The sequence below is a fragment of the Hibiscus syriacus genome, unplaced genomic scaffold, assembly GCF_006381635.1.
Source record: "Hibiscus syriacus cultivar Baekdansim isolate YM2019G1 unplaced genomic scaffold, ASM638163v2 tig00110482_pilon, whole genome shotgun sequence".
NCBI classification, from domain to species: domain Eukaryota; kingdom Viridiplantae; phylum Streptophyta; class Magnoliopsida; order Malvales; family Malvaceae; genus Hibiscus; species Hibiscus syriacus.
Window position 1 is genome coordinate 17793 of NW_024062758.1, and position 20291 is coordinate 38083.

A 20291-nucleotide genomic window follows, 5' to 3' on the forward strand; every position below is an offset into this window, starting at 1 on the left:
GACCAATTTGATTTGATCAATGATTTAATTCAACTATTAACCTGGCTAACTTCGTCTTTCTTATGCATTTTTTTACTCTGTTTTTCCTAATGGGATGCAGATTGAGGATATCAATTTAAATGTTGGTACTGAATCAGTTTTAAGTGAAAGTATTATTAAGGATGTCAAAGGGGTTTCTATTGTCATCCGGAGGTCTCTTCGAGACTTAATGCATCAAGTACCAAGTATTGAAGCTGCCATCAAGGTAACACACCGTGTGTTTATGTGCTGGTACAGCAACCAAAATGCTTTGTTGTCTTCTTGACGTTTATATGATGAGAAGAGTTTTATGTTTCTTTGACATGATTTTCAGATAGAGGAACTGAAAGCAGAGTTGACGAACAGGGAGTACATGATTATTACTGAGTGTGCATTGTCTAATATATCTGAGACTCCGCATATTGTGCCACCATTAAGCAGTGATTTTCTGAAATCATCATTGGACGCTGTAGAAGATGTTATTCCTGAAAGTGGTGTTGAGCCTAGGACTCCAAATGGTGAAACTTGGACTGTCATGAAGGTCTCAGTTGTCATCAATCTTGTTGAAATGGGCTTATATGTTGGGGAAGAATGGCGTTCACCTCTGGCCACTGTGCAGGTAAGTTTCAATTTTCTACATTTTTTTGTTACAGTCTGTAGTTCTATCATTTCATTTGTTCTTTCTGATGAATGTTGAGTTTTAAAGCTTTCAAAGTGAATAAGACATCTGGCTTTTGAGTTAATTGTTCATGCTATAGTAAATTGTTTGCACGTCCTGGTTGTTTTTTCCTCTTTGTCATGCAGGCAAGTGATGCCTGGCTTCTCTACATGTCTAATACTTTAGACGAAGGTATTCTATCAGCAAGTCTTAAGGGTTTCACTGTGATTGATAACCGTGTGGGAACCAGAGAAGAGTTTAAGTTGGCAATAGCAATGCCAAAGAACCCTCTATTTTCTGTTGCTGATACCAATGACCAGAACATATCCAATGCAAACAATACAAAAGAGAATTATATCAAACCACGTCCTACGATGCTTCTTGTTGATGCGAAATTTAGTAAATTGTCAACATCTGTTTCCGTTTGTATCCAGAAGCCTCAGTTGCTTGTAGCACTTGATTTTCTGCTGGCACTTGTCGAGTTCTTTGTTCCAACAGTTGGCACCATGATGACAAATGAAGAAGATAAGAAGTCCTTGCATATGGCAGATGCTATTATTCTAGATAAACCAACATACGCACAGCCATCTGCTCAGTTCTCACTCTCTCCTTTGAAACCTTTAGTTGCTGATGATGAAAAGTTCGATCATTTTATTTATGATGGTAATGGTGGGTATTGCATTTAAAAGATAGGGAAGGAGTTGATCTTGCTGCACCTAGTAATGAGGCTTTGATATATGTGGGAAATGGGAAAAAGTTGCAATTTAAGAATGTTCTTATCAAGGTATATGTTTGAACACATCTTTTTTTGTTTGTCGTAATGAATGAACATCTTTTCTGAGAATGGACTAATCCTTAACTACCATTATCTTGGTGCAGAATGGGCATTATTTAGATTCATGTATTTCCCTGGGAACCAACAGTGGCTACTGTGCTTCGAAGGATGATCTGGTCTACTTAGAGGGAGGAGAGGAAGATCTTGAAGTGGATACTTCAAGGGAAATTGCTAATCACATCACACCTCAAAATGCCGTTGTTGACAGATCTGCAGAGTTTATCATTGAGTTTCAGGTTGGTTGGTTGGTTGTTTCTTTCCCTTTTTGTTTATTTATATTTTGGATTTCCATTTGTGTTTTATAGTTTGTTCATAAAGCTAGCTAGTTATCAAGGTGTGTTTTGGTCAATGATTTGCCGGAAACCGAAAGGATATTCCTGTTTTCAGTTGGTTGGTAGAAAAGCCACTAGATTTCACTTTATTTTAGTGGCAAGGATGAAGTGGGTTTTGGATAGAGATCCTAGGCTTTCGAGGTATGGTGCCCTCTTTATCCGCCAAAAGGGTGTGGTTGAAACCATATGTGGTATGGTTCTTGGCATATTTCTTGGTGCTTCCGTTAACGTTTCAAAAGTTACCAAATCAACATGTTGCAATCTTTGAGCCGCCAGGCTTGTGTATAGAGAACTTTATTGGTTTCAATGTGATAAATCCGAGTACTATTCAGAGATGAAGCTAAGGGGGCCAAGCAGGTGTCCTGGCTTCTCCCCTTAAATATAAGGTCTTCATTTATGTTTCATATGTATTTGAAAGAAAGGTAAAATTGCAGTCACCACCACCACCCCCCCCCAAAAAAAAAGTTTCATAACTTTTTGGATTACTATGCTATCTTGACTAGATTATATATACTCATAAGACTTATCTTTCTAATCATAAAAGACACCTGAAAATTAATTGATCTACCGTTGGTGGGAGGAAGGTATACTTGGTGCAATAATAGAGAAGACTCGACTTGGGAAAGACTAGACAGGTTCTTAATCTCTGGGACGTTTCTGTCATGTTTTCCAAATGTAGTGCAAAGTCTCTTGCCTAAATCCCTATCTGATCATAATCCTGTCTCATTAGAGGACAAAGCTGTTAATTGGGGACCGAAACCATTCAGGTTTTTTAATTATTTACTAGAGGAGGAAGGATTTGAGGAATTGGTTAAATCTCAATGCTTGCTATGAGGGGGAGAAATAATAAAAGGGTATTTCAGTATCTTAAAAGGTACTAAAAATTCAATCAGAAATTGGTCCAGCAGTAAATTTACTGGGATCCCTGAGTCGATTTCTGATTTAGAGAGGAAAATTAATGAATTGGATCTTATAGCTCAAGGTGGAATTCTTTCGAAGCAGGAGTGGGATCAGTTGAGGCTGTGTAGGACAAATCTATGGAGGTTGTATAGGACAGAAGAAAGCATCTGGTTTCAGAAGTCAAGGGCAAGATGGATCAAGGAGGGGGATAGGAACACAAGGTTTTTTCATCTGTCTGCTCTGAACAGAAGCAAAAGAAATGAAATCTTAAGCTTGAAGATAATGGAGTGTGGTTTCAGATCCTCAACAATTAAAGGTACATATTTCAGAATTTTTCAAGGCAGCCTATAATTCCAATTCAACATTGGAAACGGAGGATTTACTACTGGATTTTGCTAAGCTATCAGGGGATCAGTCTAAGAAGCTTGAAGAGCACTTCTTAGAACAGGAAATTTGGCAAGCTATAGTCTCATCAGACAGCTCTAAAGCTCCAGGACCAGATGGTTTCACCATGGGTTTCTTTAAAAACTGCTGGCCGATTTTAAAGGAGCACGTGTTGAAATTTTTTGAAGATTCTATTTTGGAAGGAAATGGGAGCACGGTAAAACCATGCTTTTATCACACTTATTCCGAAGAAGCTTAATCCGGACAGTGTAGAGGAATTTAGACCAATCAGCCTTGTAGGCAGCTTACAAGATACTTTCTAAAGTTCTTTCGAAGAGACTGAGTTGTTGTGTTGGTGATATTATTAGTCACTCTCAGTTTGCGTTTATACCAGGGAGACAGTTGCTGGATTGTGCTTTTATAGCAAACGAAGGGATTGATTACTGGAGGAAAAAAGGGTTAAAAGGGGTTGCCTTCAAAGTAGATTTTCGTAGGGCTTATGATTCCGTGGAATGGCCAATTTTAATTAGAATAATGTCAGAGATGGGTTTTGGTAAGAGATGGTTGTCGTGGATATCTCAGTGTATTTCACAGCTTCAATCTCAGTTCTCGTAAACGGGTCTCCATCGGAAGAGTTCCACATGGCCAAAGGACTTAGGCAAGGGTGCAGTTTATCTCCGCTACTGTTTAACATTGTAGGTGAGCTGCTTAATTTGATGATATCTAAAGCAGTGGACAGGGGTCTGTTTCAAGGCTTTGTTATTGGGGAATCTGAAAATTCTGTTCGATTGACACATCTACAATTTGCAGATGACTTGATCATCTTCTGTCAAGCATCTCTCTCCCAGATTAAAAATGTCAAGAGAGTATTGAGGATTTTTAGTGTTATGACAGGGTTGCATCTTAATCTAGCTAAGAGTAAGCTATTTGGTATTAATGTGGAAGAGGAAGTTTTATCAGAATGGGCATCTTCGGTGGGCTGCTCTATTGATTCTCTTCCAACAGATTACTTGGGACTTCCTCTAGGTGCTAAGAAAAACTCAGAAGCCTTATGGGATCCAGTTTTCAAGAATTTTAGTTCCAAACTAGCCGGCTGGAAAGCTAATTGTCTCTCATTGGCGGGCAGGACAGTTTTATTAAAGTCGGTGTTAACATCCCTACCAATATTCTTCTTATCTCTTTTTAGAATGCCTTGTAAAATTGGTAAGAAGCTTAATTCTTTAATGGCCAGTTTCCTATGGGGGGATAATGAGGACAAAAGGAAGATACACTGGGTTAATTGGAAATCAGTCTGCACGCCTCTAAATTGTGGTGGCCTTGGTGTTCTTGATGTGAACATATCTAATCGGGCTCTTTTGGGAAAATGGGTGTGGAAGTTCGCCAATGAAAAAATACTTTGTGGAAAAGTGTGTTATGTTGCAGGCACAAGGTAAGTAGTAATTCCATGTCTATTTGTAAGGTTTTTTCGCCCAAATCTTCTTGGATTTGGAGAGGGATTGCCAACAATTTCTTGAAGAACGACTCGGAGGGTGAACGTATCAGATCTAACTCCAAGTTGAAACTGGGAAATGGAAAGTCTATTGCATTTTGGACGGATTCATGGGCTGATGAGTCTCCTTTAAAATATCTTTTCCCTAGATGTATGCGTTGTCAACAAATAAATGGGGTATGGTCGCTGAGTTTGGAAGTTCAGATTCGAACGGTTGGGTGTGGAACATCGATACCAGAAGGAATTTGTGTGACTGGGAGTTGGATCAGTGGCTGGATTTAATGACAAAACTGAAGGACTTTAAACTGACTGATTCAGTTGAAGACTTTCTTTCTTGGTCTGCAAGTGGGATGGACTGTTTTCAGTGAAATCTTGTAGAAAGGAACTCGGCAAGGTGTCTGGGGAGTCCGATTTATGGGTAAAAGGGGTGTGGCAGGGTTTATCTCCTCCTCGTGTTGAAGTCTTCCTGTGGCAGCTAGCTCATCAGAAAGTGGCAGTGAGAGAGGAGTTGGTGAAAAGAGGTTTGCAGCTAGGGGATGAAATTTTATGTCCGTTTTGTAAAAAACAGGTGGAATCAGTTCAGCATTTATTTATTTCATGTGATGTTGTTTGGGAACTTTGGAACAAGATAGCAAGCTATTGGGAAATAGCCTTAGTCCTTCCAAAGGATCCACCTTCTTTGCTATGTTCTTGGGGTGAGCTGAGGGGGGAAATCGTTGATTTGGAAATTTATCCCGGGAGTAGTATTTTGGTCGATATGGAAAGCTAGGAATGCAATGGTGTTCGATGGTTCCCCCTTGGATAGGATGTCTCTGTTTTATTGCTAGATTCAGGTTATCTAAATGGTTTCTAGCCAAGTATCCTAAGTGTCCTATTCAGGAGGATGTGCTGATTGGTGATCCATCTCTTGCAGATGGTATTAAAGCTCTCAACATTTACAATTTTCAGGTTTCTCGCTGGATTCCACCCCCTATGGATTTTTTGAAGATGAATGTCGATGGAGCTGTTAGACTTGATGGCTCAAATGGAGGTATAGGAGGTATTTTGAGAGATTGGAATAGCAACTCCCTTCTGACTTTTTCAGAAAATGTAGGTCAGGGTCCCCCGCCGTTGCTGAGTTAAAGGCTATTAAGAGAGGCATTGAAATCTATATGTCTTCTTGTTGGGTTAAGGTTGGAAGGTTGATTGTGGAAAGTGACTGTAAGTCGGCTGTGGAATGGGTCCATACACCAGCTATGGCCCCAGTTTTTATCCTCCCATTAGTTAAAGAGATTTCATCTTTTATCACGGACAGGGTGCACTCTATTAGACTGATTCCAAGGGTGTGTAATGGGGAGGCTGATAGTTTAGCAAAGATGGGAATTGGTTGATGTTTAGTCGTTTCCAGTGCGTTTTATCGTTTGAGTTTAGGTTTTCGGTTATGTTGAGTAGCTTAGTCTGTTGTGTTTTTTCAGTATGGTGTCTACGTTAAATCTTATGTAATTTCGGAGGAGTAATAAAGTTTCTAAGGCACTCTTTTCCTCCTTCTTTGATCAAGAAGGAGGTTTTTAAGGAGGCCTGTCATTCTTATCAAAAAAAAAAAAGACACCTGAAAAAATGAGATGACGACGACTAACATGGCCGCTTCTGGCATAATGATACCATGATGTTGGTTGCAACTATTGCAAAGCATGACTGAATGTGTGTATCTTGCTATTGTTTATGATTGACTATGAATCATCTTCATTGTCGAAGTCTAAATGCTGACTTGCGTTTGTGTACTGTAATTGATGTCAAGGCTTCCAATGAAGTGATCATATGTTATTGTTCCCCCTGCTCACATATGCTTCACATGTTATATTCTGAATGTGACATGATTGCTATCAGTTATGATTGATTTAAAGTGACATTTAATCTCTATGACATTAAAATTTCGATAGGTGCCCATGAATAATTTTACCTTGTGCAGGCAATTGGTCCAGAACTGACCTTTTATAATGCATCAAAAGATGTGGGAGAATCTTCAGTCTTGTCTAACAAACTTTTGCATACCCAGTTGGATGCTTTTGGAAGGTGGTTCTTTTTTACTTTTCTCATCTTCAATCACAAGCCTTATGTTTATTTCTTCTCAATGCTCAATGCAGACTCTACTTCATTCTCTCTATAGATTTGTTTATATTCTAAAGTCTGAACTATAGTGCATATTCAATGTTCATATTTGATAACCATTTTTTTCAATATAAATTGTGTTAAATCCCTTTATTCTCAGAATAATAGCATGATCATTGTATGATTTTTGGTGTATAAAATTTGTAGCTGGTATAATTTTCATGATCAAATGGTGGTTGAAATTTGAATGCTTGTAAGCACTTCTTAAAGTGTTCAGACATCAAAATAGAATTTTTAGTTTCCTTCGATATCAAATGTAGAGCAAGAGTAATGTGGCCTAGGAATGAAGCTTTAACTTGTAATGAACTCTTGACAATATGACAGTAGATATTCTGATACCACATACTTCTGCAGGCTTATTCTGAAAGGTGATACTGTTGAGATGACTTCAAATGCTCTTGGCTTGACAATGGAGAGTAATGGAGTCAGAATTTTGGAGCCTTTTGACACCTCCATTAAGTATTCTAATGCATCTGGAAAGACAAATATTCATTTATCTGTTTCAGACATATTCATGAATTTTTCATTCAGCATCCTTAGACTGTTTTTAGCTGTTGAAGAAGATATTTTGGCCTTTCTAAGGAGAACGTCAAGGGAAATGACTGTCTGTTGTTCCCAGTTCGACAGAGTTGGAACATTAGAAGTATGCCCATTTCTTTTTCTCTTCTTAAATCCAATGTTGAACGAACTGAATTTGTTTGAAGTTTCACATGGTGACTTATTGCCTTAGCGTGCTTTACAGATCCCAACAATGACCAGATATATGCCTTTTGGAGAGCTCGTGCACCTGTTGGCTTTGCTGTTCTTGGCGACTATTTGACACCATTGTCGGTGGACTCTTAACTATGCCTTTTTTTAAAGTTATTGTACTTCTCTTTGTACTTTGATACTGATGGGCTTCACATGACAGGGACAAACCACCTACAAAAGGAGTTCTTGCTGTAAACACCAACTATGTGCCAGTCAAGAGACCCACATCCTTTAAACAAATTTGGCCGCCTTTAGATTCTGGAGGCATCTCTGATGAATTTGAACTCGATTCCAAAACATTGTCAAATGGGGTGCTTGGTGAGGGAGAAATCTGCTGTTCTGTTTGGTTCCCTGAAGCACCTGAAGGTTATGTTGCATTAGGTTTGTGGTTTCCCCTGGGAAGTTGCAACCACCACCATCTTCAATTTTCTGCATCTTGAATTCTTGTTTCTCCTTGTTCACTCAGGGACTGCATTACCACCAGTGATACCAGTTGGTATGTTTAATAATAAATCTTCTTTCTATCATGAATTCAGTTACCTGTATATCCTAATGGGCACATGTTTTTTATTTATTTTTGATGGATTGCTAGTACTGTTATGTTAACAAATTTCCTAATGAAGTTACTTCCAATATGCTACTTGTGTATTGCGAATATCCATGCAGTCTGGCATTTTGGCGCGTGGATAATTCTCTTGGGACCTTCTTGCCAGCAGAACCAACGAATCTTAGTTTGCTAGCTAGACCATATGAATTACGCCATGTAATTATTATGTCTCCTGAAGTATACCCAAAAGCATCTAGAAGTTCAGATATCCAAACTGCTGTATCTGGTCGCATCAGCAATCAACAGTCAGATCATTCAATTGTTGTAAATTCTGGTCGGCGGTTTGAAGCTGTTGCTAGTTTTAGGTTGGTGTGGTGGAATAGAAATTCAAGCTCAAGGAAGAACTATCCATATGGCGTCCATTGGTTCCCCAAGGAATGGTGTATTTTGGCGATATTGCTGTTCAAGGGTTCGTGATATTTAATAATGGATTGATTTTGGATGTGTTGTATAATTTATAAACATTGATGATTGCTAATTTTTTGTGTGTCAGGTACGAGCCTCCAAATACATGCATTGTTCTTCATGATGCTGAAGATGAAGATCTTTTCAAAGCACCTTCAGGCTTCCAGCCAGTTGGACAGATAAAGAAACAGAGAGGAATGGAGAGTGTCTCTTTTTGGTTGCCTCAAGCCCCTCCAGGTTATGTTTCGTTAGGTTGTATTGCATCTAAGGGGACACCAAAGCAACAAGATTTTTGCACATTAAGATGCATGCGGAGTGATATGGTAACTGGTGATCAATTTTTGGAAGAAAGTGTTTTGGACCCAACAGATGCCAAGTTTGGCACAGTACCATTTAGCATCTGGGTTGTTGCTAATGACTTGGGGACTTTTTTTGTCCGTGCTGGATCCAGAAAACCTCCAAGAAGGTTTGCTCTAAAGCTAGCAGATCCATATTTGCACAGTGGTTCAGATGATACTGTCATTGATGCTGAAATAAGGACCTTTTCTGCTGCCCTTTTTGATGACTATGGTGGCCTGGTAGGTTATTTTATTTGAAGTTCCTCTATGGTAGCTTGGTGATCTATGGTTCTTTTTAGCTCTGAAAATGTTTAAGCCCAAACCCTTCCAGTTTCCAATAAATAAGTTTCTCACGTTGTAATTGGACTTGCCAAAGTATTAACCACCACTATCTGTGATAAATTTACTTCTGGTTTAATTCAAACGGTTATATACGTGACATGATGCAGGTGGTTCCATTGTTCAATATATCATTGAGTGGAATCGCATTCAGTTTACATGGAAGACCTGAGTACTCAAATACTACTGTTAGCTTCTCTTTGGCTGCCAGGTCATATAATGATAAATACGAATCATGGGAACCGATTGTCGAGCCAATGGATGGGTTTTTAAGGTAATTTTTCTTATGATGCATCTAGTGATCTAACCAAATGTAATACCACAGTTAGCATCACTCGGCTGTCTGGCATGTTTAGTTAACTTATCCAAAAAATATAGTTTTTGGACTGTGTTTTAGCTCTCTTGTGGTGAATAAGATATAAGTGATAGTCCATTCTAGATTCTGTAAGTTCATTCTATTAAATTTTGAGTTTTCTAGCTTGATCTCCTTTGCTCCAATCATAAAAGGCTTCTAAACAACAAATGAGACTTTTTTTTTTTGATAGGAATAGGAGGTCTCATTAAAAACCTCCCTCTTAGTGGATCTTATCCGTAAGGTAAGGCCCAACTAGCGGAAGGAGGAAAAGTACCTCAATTTATTAATGAAAGCCAAGTTACATAAGACTTAAAAACACTTTTACATACAACATGAGTCTAATAAATGAGACTTCTACACGGCTGATTCTGACAATAAGTAACTGCCAGCAAATAAGAGCTCCAATACGTCATGAGTCTAATAAATGGTTCGCTTCCCACTGGAGCGAACTGGATAGCTTTCATTGATAATATGAGTTCTTTAACCACCATGGTAAGGTCATTAAGGTTTTCATCCCCTTGTCAACAAGAGACCCAAATACAGGGATGTAACTATTGCTTTCATTTTTTTTGCGAGATAGAAAGATCTGCTCTACCTTGTTGACCAGGCAAACAATGCCTTGATCTATGGGAAGAGAATTTCGGCAGGGGTAGCAAAGTATCAAAAGGGCTTTTTTTTTTTTATAAAAAAGGCCTCATTAAAAACCCCCTTCATACCCTACATGTTATAATATAAACATAACATGAAGGGCATAGGAAGAAGGAAAAGAGTGTCTCTAACTTTTATTAACGAGAACCATAATACACCTCCACACCTACATGACTAACTACTAACAATATAACCTTTAAGCCACAACTGTGGATACATAACGCACCCTAACAACTCCCTTAAAAAACAGCCAAGATATAACACCTCTAACCACAATAGAAACCCAAAAATCAACCTATACCAGCTTTTGCTAATTCATCCGCTTCCCAATTTGCAGCTCTCGGAATATGCCTTGTAATAATACCCTTCATTTCCACACGAGTAGCTATATCCGTCACCAATGATTTTTTTTATAGGAATAGGAAGCCTCGTTAAAAACCTCCCTCATAGTTGACCCTTTCCTAACAGAAAGGATCAAGTAGTGGAGGGAGGAAAAGAGTGCCTCATTTTTACCAAACCGGAATTACATAAGACTTAACAATACAACAGATGATTTTACATTAGACTTAACAACTTCAACTACTTCAAGAACCTACAGCCATAGAAAAATAAACTATAACTAAAACATACAATCAACCGATCCCCTGCTTTGCTAAACTATCTGCCTCCCCATTACAAAACCTTGGAATTAACCTAATTAAAACCACCTTTTCAGAAAGGATCAACAAAATTTCTTTAACAAGAGGCAACATGAAAACTGGTGCCAAAGACGGGGTGTGAATCCACTCCACTGCTGACTTACAATCACTCTCAACAACCAATCTACTGGCAGCAGAACAACTTGAAGCTAGAAAAATTTCGATGCCTCTTTTAATAGCCTTTAACTCTGCAACTGGTGGGGGACCTTGACCAATATTCTCTGAAAAAGTCAAAAGAGTGCAGCAATTCCAGTCCCTTAAAATGCCTCCAATACCTCCAATCGAGTCATTTAACCTCACAGCTCCATCAACATTCATCTTTAAGAAATCAACAGGTGGAGGAAGCCAACCAATAACAGAATGATCCTTAGGTTTAGGAACAGAAATACCATCAGCAAGTGATGGATCCCCAATTAGCAGATCTTCCTGAATAGGGAATTTAGGATACTTGGCTAGGAACCATTTAGATAACCTAAATCTCACAAGGAAAAAGAGAGACAGCCTATCAAGGTTTAAACCTTCAAACACAATCGCATTCCTTGCTTTCCAAATAGACCAAAAAAATGACTCCCGGGATAAACTTCCAAATCAATGAATTCAACCTCAAACTCTCCCACAAATTAAGTAAGGAAGGAGGGTCCTGTGGTAGCACAATAGACAAGTCCCAGAAGCTTGCCAGTTTATTCCATAGTTCCCAAACTACAAAACACGAAATGAATAAGTGTTGCACAGATTCCTCATGTTCCATGCAGAAAGGACAGAGAATATCTTCTTCTAAGGACATTCCTCTTTTCACTAACTCCATTTTAACTGCAACTTTCTGGTAAGCTAACTGCCATAGGAAAGCTTCTACACGAGGCGGAGACAAACCCAACCACACCCCTTTTGATCACAAATCAATACCCCCAACTTCCTTACCAAGAGCTTTCCTGCACGATTTTACTGAGAATAACCCATCACCACTTGCAGACCAAGAGAGAAAATCTTCAACCGAATCAGTGAGTTTTATTTCCTTTAATTTCATCATCAAATCCAACCATTGTTCCAATTTCCAATCAGACAAATTCCTCCTAGTAATAATGTTCCACTGCCAACCATTCAACTCAAAGCTTCCAAAATCAACAACCTTACCCTATTTGTTAGTAGAGAGTGCAAAAATTCTAGGGAAAAGAATTTTTAAAGGAACCTCATCCACCCATGGATCAGTCCAAAAAGATATGGACTTACCATTGCCTACTTGCAACTTCAAAAATGATCTAAGACACTCACCCGCCGAATCATTCTTCAAAAAATTATTAGCAATACTTCTCAAATTCCAAGAAGATTTTGGAGAAATGACCTTACTAATAGACATAGTATTACTACTAATATTTTGCTTACTACATAACACTCTTTTCCATATGGATTCCTTTTCATTTGCGAACTTCCACACCCATTTCCCCAATAATGCCCGATTAGAAACATTCAAGTCAAGAACCCCAAGCCACCACTGTTCATTGGTTTGCAAACTGTACCCCAACTAACCCAGTGGATCTTCCTTTTATCCGCACTGTCACCCCATAAAAATCTGGCCTTTAAGGAGTTTAATTTATTCCCAACTTTGTAAGGCATTTTAAAGAAAGATATTAGAGCATTAGTCGAATCTGATTCCAAAATAATCCTCTGGCTTGGACTGTAACCAACTTCCTCAGTAAGAATCAACCCTCTTTTGATCGCCAAAAGCTCTGCAAGTAAAGGAGGACCTCCCCCTACCTTCTTTGAAAACGACCCAAGCACCGAACCACTCCCATCCCTAATCAATCCACCAATTCCCCCCTTATCCCAACCTTTGACCATTGCACCATCAACATTTACTTTTAAAAAACCTTCCAGAGGAGGACTCCAACTAGAAGGAGGAGAAGTCCTCTTATTCAAATTACCATTACAGTCTGCTAATTTTAAGTCCCCCATCAAGGAATCGAAAGGAATATGGACATCCTTAAATGAAGTTCCAAACCACGAAACAATTCTGAAGCTTGTAATGAAGAACAACAACGCAGAATCAACCTTCCCTTGCTAAAAAATCACCTCATTCCTACATTTCCAAACCGACCACAACACAACCCTAGGGATAAACTTCCATATGAAAGATCTTGGAACTAACTCATCCCACACAATTAAGAATTCCATCAACTTAGCCGGAACCACAAAGCAAACATTCCAGTACTTTAAGAACTTAACCCACAGGTCCCACACCACATCACAGTGCAGAAACAAATGTGAGACCGACTCATTACACTTCCTGCACAAAGAGCACACAGTGTCTTCCACCCCAGTAACTCCTCTCTTTAGCAGTTCCTCCTTCACCACTACTCTGTGATGAGCAAGTTGCCAAACAAAGGTTTCCACTCGTGGTGGAGCTACCCCCTTCCAAACATATCTTTCCCAATTACCTTCTACTTCATCATTACCCTCTCTATCACACCACATCACAGTGCAGAAACAAATGTGAGACCGACTCATTACACTTCCTGCACAAAGAGCACACAGTGTCTTCCACCCCAGTAACTCCTCTCTTTAGCAGTTCCTCCTTCACCACTACTCTGTGATGAGCAAGTTGCCAAACAAAGGTTTCCACTCGTGGTGGAGCTACCCCCTTCCAAACATATCTTTCCCAATTACCTTCTACTTCATCATTACCCTCTCTATCAAAATACAATTGCATGCATGATTTTGCTGTAAAACAGCCTTCACCAGTTCCCAACCAAACCCAACAGTCCTCCTCAACTAATGATAATGAGTAACTGTTCAAGAGAGAGATAAGCTGCAGCCACTGTTCAACCTCCCAATCCACCAGATTCCTTCTTGTCTGAATATCCCAGACCCCACCCAAATCATTATACAGCCTGAACTCTGCAACCTTCCCCCCTTTGTTGTTCGACAGAGCAAATAACCTTCGAAACCTATCTTTCAGAGGAACCGTACCCAACCATACATCATGCCAAAACTACACTGATTCTCCATTCCCAGCTCTAACACACAAACTTTTCCTAAAACAATCCCCAAATGCATCACTTGAAAAGAATTTCTTTACAACTCCTCTCCAAATCCAAGAAGTACGTGTTGTCCAAGTATTCCGGATCATCATTGAATTTGGATCCATATTGTTTACACAACAGACCACTGTTTTCCACCAAGAGGATTTTTCTGCAGCAAATTTCCACACTTCCCCATAAGAGCCCTGTTTAAAAGCAATAGATTTGGAATTCCCAAACCCCCCAACTTCTTTGGCTTACACACCAATTCCCATTTAACCCAATGGATCTTTTTTTCTGTCAATCCCCCCCAAAGAAAAGACGCCATGATAGAATTTAATTTATTGAGAACACTAATAGGGATCCTAAAAATAGAAAGGTAATAAATTGGAAGAGAGCACAACACTGATTTAACCAAAACTTCCCGTCCAGCCAAAGATAAAGACTTTGCCTTCCACCCAGGCAAACTATTATAAAATTTTTGTACCACCGATTCCCACAAAGAAAAAGAATTCCTCTTAGCCCCTAACGGTAGACCTAAATACTCCGATGGAAAAGCTCCTCTTGCACAACCTATTTCCTTGGCCCAAGAAGCTAACTCCTCCCCCACATTGATTCCAAAAATTCTGCTCTTATTCAAATTCAACTTCAGCCCCACCAACAATTCATAAATTAAAAGCACCCTTCTAATATTCACCAAATCATGAGTAGATGCCTTGCTAAAAATTATTAAGTCATCCGCAAATTGCAAATGTGATAACATGAAAGACCGACCCATCGAGCCTAATTCAAAACCCGAAAACAACCCTTTGTTCACTGCTTTCACCAACATTAGATGTAACAGTTCGCCTCCCAAATTGAACAACATAGGAGATAATGAACAGCCCTATCTTAATCCTCTAGTAGTGTATATCTCTCTAGGTGTGCCATTTACCAAAACCGAAATGGAAGCTGTTGAGATACACTTGTACATCCAAAAACCCCATCTATCTCCAAACCCTATTTTGCTCATTATTTTCACCAATATCCTCCAATCAACCGAATCATAGGCTCTCTTGAAATCCACCTTAAAAACAACTCCCTTCAATCCTTTTTTCCTCCAACACTCAATGCCCTCATTTGCTATAAACGAACAATCCAAAATGTCTCCCCGGTATAAATGCAAATTGAGATGGACTAATAACTTCACTAATACACAAGCTTAACCTTCTCGCTAGTACTTTTGAAAGAATTTTATAGAAACCCCCAACTAGGCTAATTGGCCTAAAATCTTCTAACCCCTCCGGATTGGCCTTCATAGGAATAAGAGAAAGGAAAGAGTGATTGGTGTCATTATCCTAGCCCTTTCCCTCATAAAATTTCTTAAAAAACAGCAACAGAACTTCCTTCAAACTTGACCAGAACTTCTTGAAAAAACCTAAATTCAGTCCATCCGAGCCAGGTGCTTTGTTACTATCCGAGTTAGCAATTACACCCCAAATTTCCTCTTCAGAAAAAGGCTTCTCAAGGGCCAATCTCTGCTGTTCCGAGAGTTGTAAAAAATCCAGGTCCAGTTCCTCCACTTCTAATATATTTTCTTGATTAAACAACCCCTTGAAAAAATGCACCACTGAAGTTTTAATTAATTCTGGGTCTGAAATGTCTTCATTGTCTACTTTGATGGATTTGATACCATTTCTCCTTCCTCTACCTCTTGCACATTGGTGGAAAAATCTAGTGTTCTTATCCCCTTCCAAACTCCACTTCAATCTTGACTTTTGTAGCCAAATCGATTCTTCTTTTTTATACAAGTCCCACAGCTCTTTCTTTGCTTCCACTAAATTCTTCATAGACACCATGGGGAGACCTTGTTGCAATTGAAGTTCCTTTTCATGAATTCCTTTCTCCAACCTATTTATTCTCCCGGGAAACTCTAAATACCCCTTCCTAGACCATTTCTTCACTGCTTCCTGCACCTCTTTTAATACAGTAGAAATCGGCTGTCTATTCTCCACTCTACATAGCTTGTGCAGCTCTCCCTCCATCATTCTACAAAAACCCTCCTCTTCCATGACATAGTTAAATAATTTAAACGGGTTCGGTCCCCAATTCCATCCCCTATTTTCCAGTAAGATGCTGTTATGATCTGAAACAAACCTTTCTAAGAGTTTTTGTGTTATCATGGGGAACACTGATAAAAAACTTTGATCCACTAAGAACCGATCTAGTCTCTCATAAGTTGGAATTTCTCTATTGTTGCACCATGTAAATCGACCTCCAACCATAGGCAAATCCACTAGATTAGCTTTACTCACAAATTCTCTGAAAGCAAACATTGAAGCTAAATTCGCTGCACCTGTAATCTTCTCCTCCTGTGACATAAACACGTTGAAGTCCCCTCCGAGACAGACTGGACTGTCTAAATTCTCCAGAAATAAAAGCAGCTCCCCGAAGAACGCCTCCTTCTCTGACTCCACACTCGGTCCATACACATTTATGAACCAGCAAGACCCTAGTACCTCATCAATAGTACCCTTAACTGCTACAAATCTCCTATGAATGATCTCCTCTTGAACCTGACACTTTTTTATTCCACAAAGTAATCAGACCACCAACAGAACCTTCAGCTGCTGAAACTGCCGTAGCTGTCAACAAATTTCCTCCCATTTTCCTCACTACCGATTGATTCACCACTTCCATTTTCGATTCCTGAATGGATAAAACTAAAGGCTTTCTCTCCTCCACAACCCTCCTAACAGCTCTAGCCTTTACCCTCCTACCCAAACCCCTAATATTCCAAGACATTAAATTCCAACTAGTCATCAATATCCAGCTATAACCCTAAAATCCATCACCCTTTAATTACCCCCCTGTACTTCCCTCTCCTTTATCAAAGGAATCGTTTTGTTCATAAAAGCTTCTTTCCCCCCTCTGAATGTGACCCCTAACAATTCACTTACGTTCCAACACTCCAAAGCCTCTGCCCCATCCACTTCCTCATTGTTATAAGCATGCTCCGAACTTGTACCAATACGGCTCCTAGATCCCCCTTCCTTGATCGTGAATAAACACGTTTGCACTTACCCCTTCCCACTCTACTCCCAGAATTTTTATGAGCAGACACAGAAACAGACCCCTCCTGCAGGGAAGTATGATAGTGGACAACATTGAATCCTGTTGTAGTAGTACAATAATCCTTGCTTAATCTCTCCTTCTCTTGATCCAGCCCACTCCTCACATATACTATCAGGCCCCTAAGAAACCCACTCCCACAATCAACTTTCTCATGCTCATTGGGAGGATCTCCTAGACGTTTCCCATTTTCTCTCCCTTCATTAACTTCTTCTGACTTTTCCTGCTGGATGGAGACATTACCTGCCTCAGTCACATCTTTGCACAGGTCAAACGTATTTTCCATTCCTATGTTTAAATTCAAACCCCCCTCGGTATTTGTGTGTATCCCTGGTTGGGAACTTCTAACCCATTCGTCAACCCTATTTTGGGATTTTGACAGCTCCTCTCCCACCTGCTCTTCCTGTCCATTTTGCACTTCTTCATTGCTCCATTCCGAAGAACTTTTCTCCCATGGGTCTTCTGCAACTTCTTCTTCCTCCATGTCTGTTAACTCAGGAAAAAAATCCTCCACACATTTAACCTTAATTTTAATCATGAACTTCCTCCCATATGTATTGATGATGACATGTTCGGGAATATCAAATGGACTCTCAACCCTTAGTAACAACTGTGCCACTCTGCAATCCACTCTATGTGCAGTTTGATCTTGAATTCTAACTAACTTGCCCCATCTGGATGCTAAACTAGAAAAGAACGGGACCGACCAACAATTTAATGGAACACCAACCATTGAAATCGCACAATAAGCTAATGGGATGCCCCCCTCGTCCACAACCGGATCCAATAATTGAAACCAAAATGACAGAGCTTCCCATCTTTCTTCCATTGCAATTCTTCTCTCCTCGACCGACTGAAAAACTACAAGACACGCATTCTTTGCAAAACCCCACCTTATCACTTTCGCATTGAAGCCTTCGTTCCTTAAGGCTTTCTGCACAAAGTCAACTTCAAAGATATCTTTACAAATGCCAGTAAGTGAAGATTTCAACCATATTCTATCTTCCACCGGGATAAAGACTTCCAAAGATTTCTTCTCTTTTTTATTCCCTTGACTGCTTACTTGAAGGCCCTCTGGAATTTTTTTCACCCCAACTACCGTGTCTCTATACGTTCTCCCATCAAGGAACCTATTCATCCTCTCCATTTTCTCTGCCACTTGTGCCGGAGAAATCATTCTTCTGCCTTTCAACTCACCTGCTTCTACCCTTTTGGAACCCCCTGCTCTAAACCCTTCACGACTCTTCATCTCAGATAGCTTGTCATATTTAGCTATTGACACAGAAATTATCTTCCCATCAACCCTGACATTATTCATCTTCTCCACCGCATTGCATAGATCCTCCTTGCTTGCAAAGTGAACGAACGCAAACGTGCAATCCTTATATTTCGGTCTGTTATTGATAAATGGAATGAACACGCTAATTACTTTGCCATGATAACTAAAAAGTTCCCCTAATGTTCTTCTGCTTACTCTCCGACTAAGATTATCAACAAACGCAGACCAAGTACCCCCTCCATGGACCTCACTCACTTTTCCATCAGAAAACTTGCACTCTCGCTCTCTCACTCTCTCCATGTCTTCAGTTAACTGTTTTTTGGATTGAAGTGAGGTAAGATGATCTTCTTAGGAGCTCAGACGACAAAAAGATAATCTACAGTAAGTTTTATGATGGAAGATCGTATAAGGACTCTCTGGTGGGGAAGAGTAGAAAGCTGGAGAGACCTTAGAGCCAGAATAAGAGTGGTGGAGGGGAGAAGAATGGTCCATTAAATGTTTTCATTCCTCTGGAGAAGAGGGAGTGGATCAAGTTATCCTTGATTGGCATTTTAAAACGTTCCTATGATATTGAATTCATACAGAAGGTCATCTTAAGTGATGGTTTTAATGCAAAGGTAGTTGCCTGGGGTGCAAGGGATTGAAGACACATTGTTTCCGCTTTGCGGGATGGTTCAGGAAACGATGTCTCATCTGTCTCGTGTAAAGTATCATGGGGATTATGGGTAAGTTTTTTGTGTCTTTAGCGGGTATCTTTTACAATTCCAGACAGTCTTGCAAATTTGATTTCCGTATGGTTTGATCTTGTGCCTCGATCAAGCATATAGGGGTTCATCCCAGGTGTCGTTTTGTGGACGATTTGGAAATTGTAGAACGAGATCGTTTTTAACAAAGGGAAATTGCACGTTGCTGTGTTATCTTTTCTCACGAGGTATAGAGTGCCAGCTTGGTTTACCTCAAAATTCCCAAAAGTGTTGGTGGTCTTTCAATAGTCTAGTGGGAGATCTTGCATTAGCTGATCTTGTTTCGAGTTCTGCAAAGAATCCCTCAAATATAGTGAGTTGGTCGCCGCCTCCCCTAGGCTTTGTTAAAGTGAATGCGGATGGCGTTACGGATAGATTGTGGTTGAAGGGTGGCATCGGTGGGTTGCTTAGAGATGAGAAAGGGGTGGTGTTGACTGGATTATGTTGCTGAAGTCTGCTCCTTTCTTCAGCTCCCTTGTCTTGGATATTGTGTCCTTAGTTTTAGAGAGGGCGGTTATTGTTAGATTGATTCATAGGGGCTGTAATTGGGAGGCTAATAAATTAGCTAAGGAGGGGATCAGTTGATTGTAAGGGTATTTTCTAGGGAGCTTATAATGGTTTTTGATTAATTTGCTACCCTAGGTGTATTGGTGTATTATGTAATTGTTCTCTATCTAATAAATTGAGGCACTCTTTTACTCCTTCCGCTAATTGCTCTTTTATAAAGTCAACTATGAGGGAGGTTTTTAACGAGGACTCCTATTTCTATAAAAAAAAGATAGGGGTGGTGTTGGGCTCGTTCTCAAAAAGTGTTGGTTCTGGCCCTCCTATTTTGGCGAAATTAATGGCAATGAAGAGAGGGTTGGCGTTTGTGGAGGCGGGCTTGTTGGCGAACCGAAGGCTCATTTTGGAATCTGATAGTGCTGTGGCAGTGGGTTGGATAAAGAATCCTGCTGTCTCCATCCCATTATTCATGTCCATAGTTAAAGATGTTGCCTCGTTTGTGGTTGACAAAGGTGTCGCTGTTCGACATGTGTTGAGTGCAGTCAATTGGGAAGCGAATGAATTTGCTAAGCGGGGGATAGGCTAATTGGAGGGGTTTATTTGTTTTATTGAATTTATTGTATTGGGATTGTTCACATTTCTGGTAATTCGATGTATGCTTGTGGTAGTATGTTTTTTAGGAGGTAGATGTTGAGTAGGGTATGGTCATTGATGTGTTTATGGAGTTAATGCAGCC

General features: G+C 39.8%; 1 protein-coding gene across 1 annotated transcript in view; it reads left to right on the forward strand.

Moving 5' to 3' along the window:
• Nucleotides 1-20291, forward strand: part of LOC120128825 — a 58181-nt gene that overhangs the window by 13894 nt on the left and 23996 nt on the right. Inside the window, 15 exon segments of the mRNA XM_039146449.1 lie at nucleotides 101-244; nucleotides 353-637; nucleotides 823-1348; nucleotides 1351-1460; nucleotides 1556-1747; nucleotides 6565-6668; nucleotides 7119-7411; nucleotides 7507-7591; nucleotides 7675-7895; nucleotides 7898-7958; nucleotides 7960-8010; nucleotides 8181-8461; nucleotides 8464-8530; nucleotides 8615-9104; nucleotides 9314-9477. Coding sequence (XP_039002380.1) covers nucleotides 101-244; nucleotides 353-637; nucleotides 823-1348; nucleotides 1351-1460; nucleotides 1556-1747; nucleotides 6565-6668; nucleotides 7119-7411; nucleotides 7507-7591; nucleotides 7675-7895; nucleotides 7898-7958; nucleotides 7960-8010; nucleotides 8181-8461; nucleotides 8464-8530; nucleotides 8615-9104; nucleotides 9314-9477 — 3074 coding nt within the window.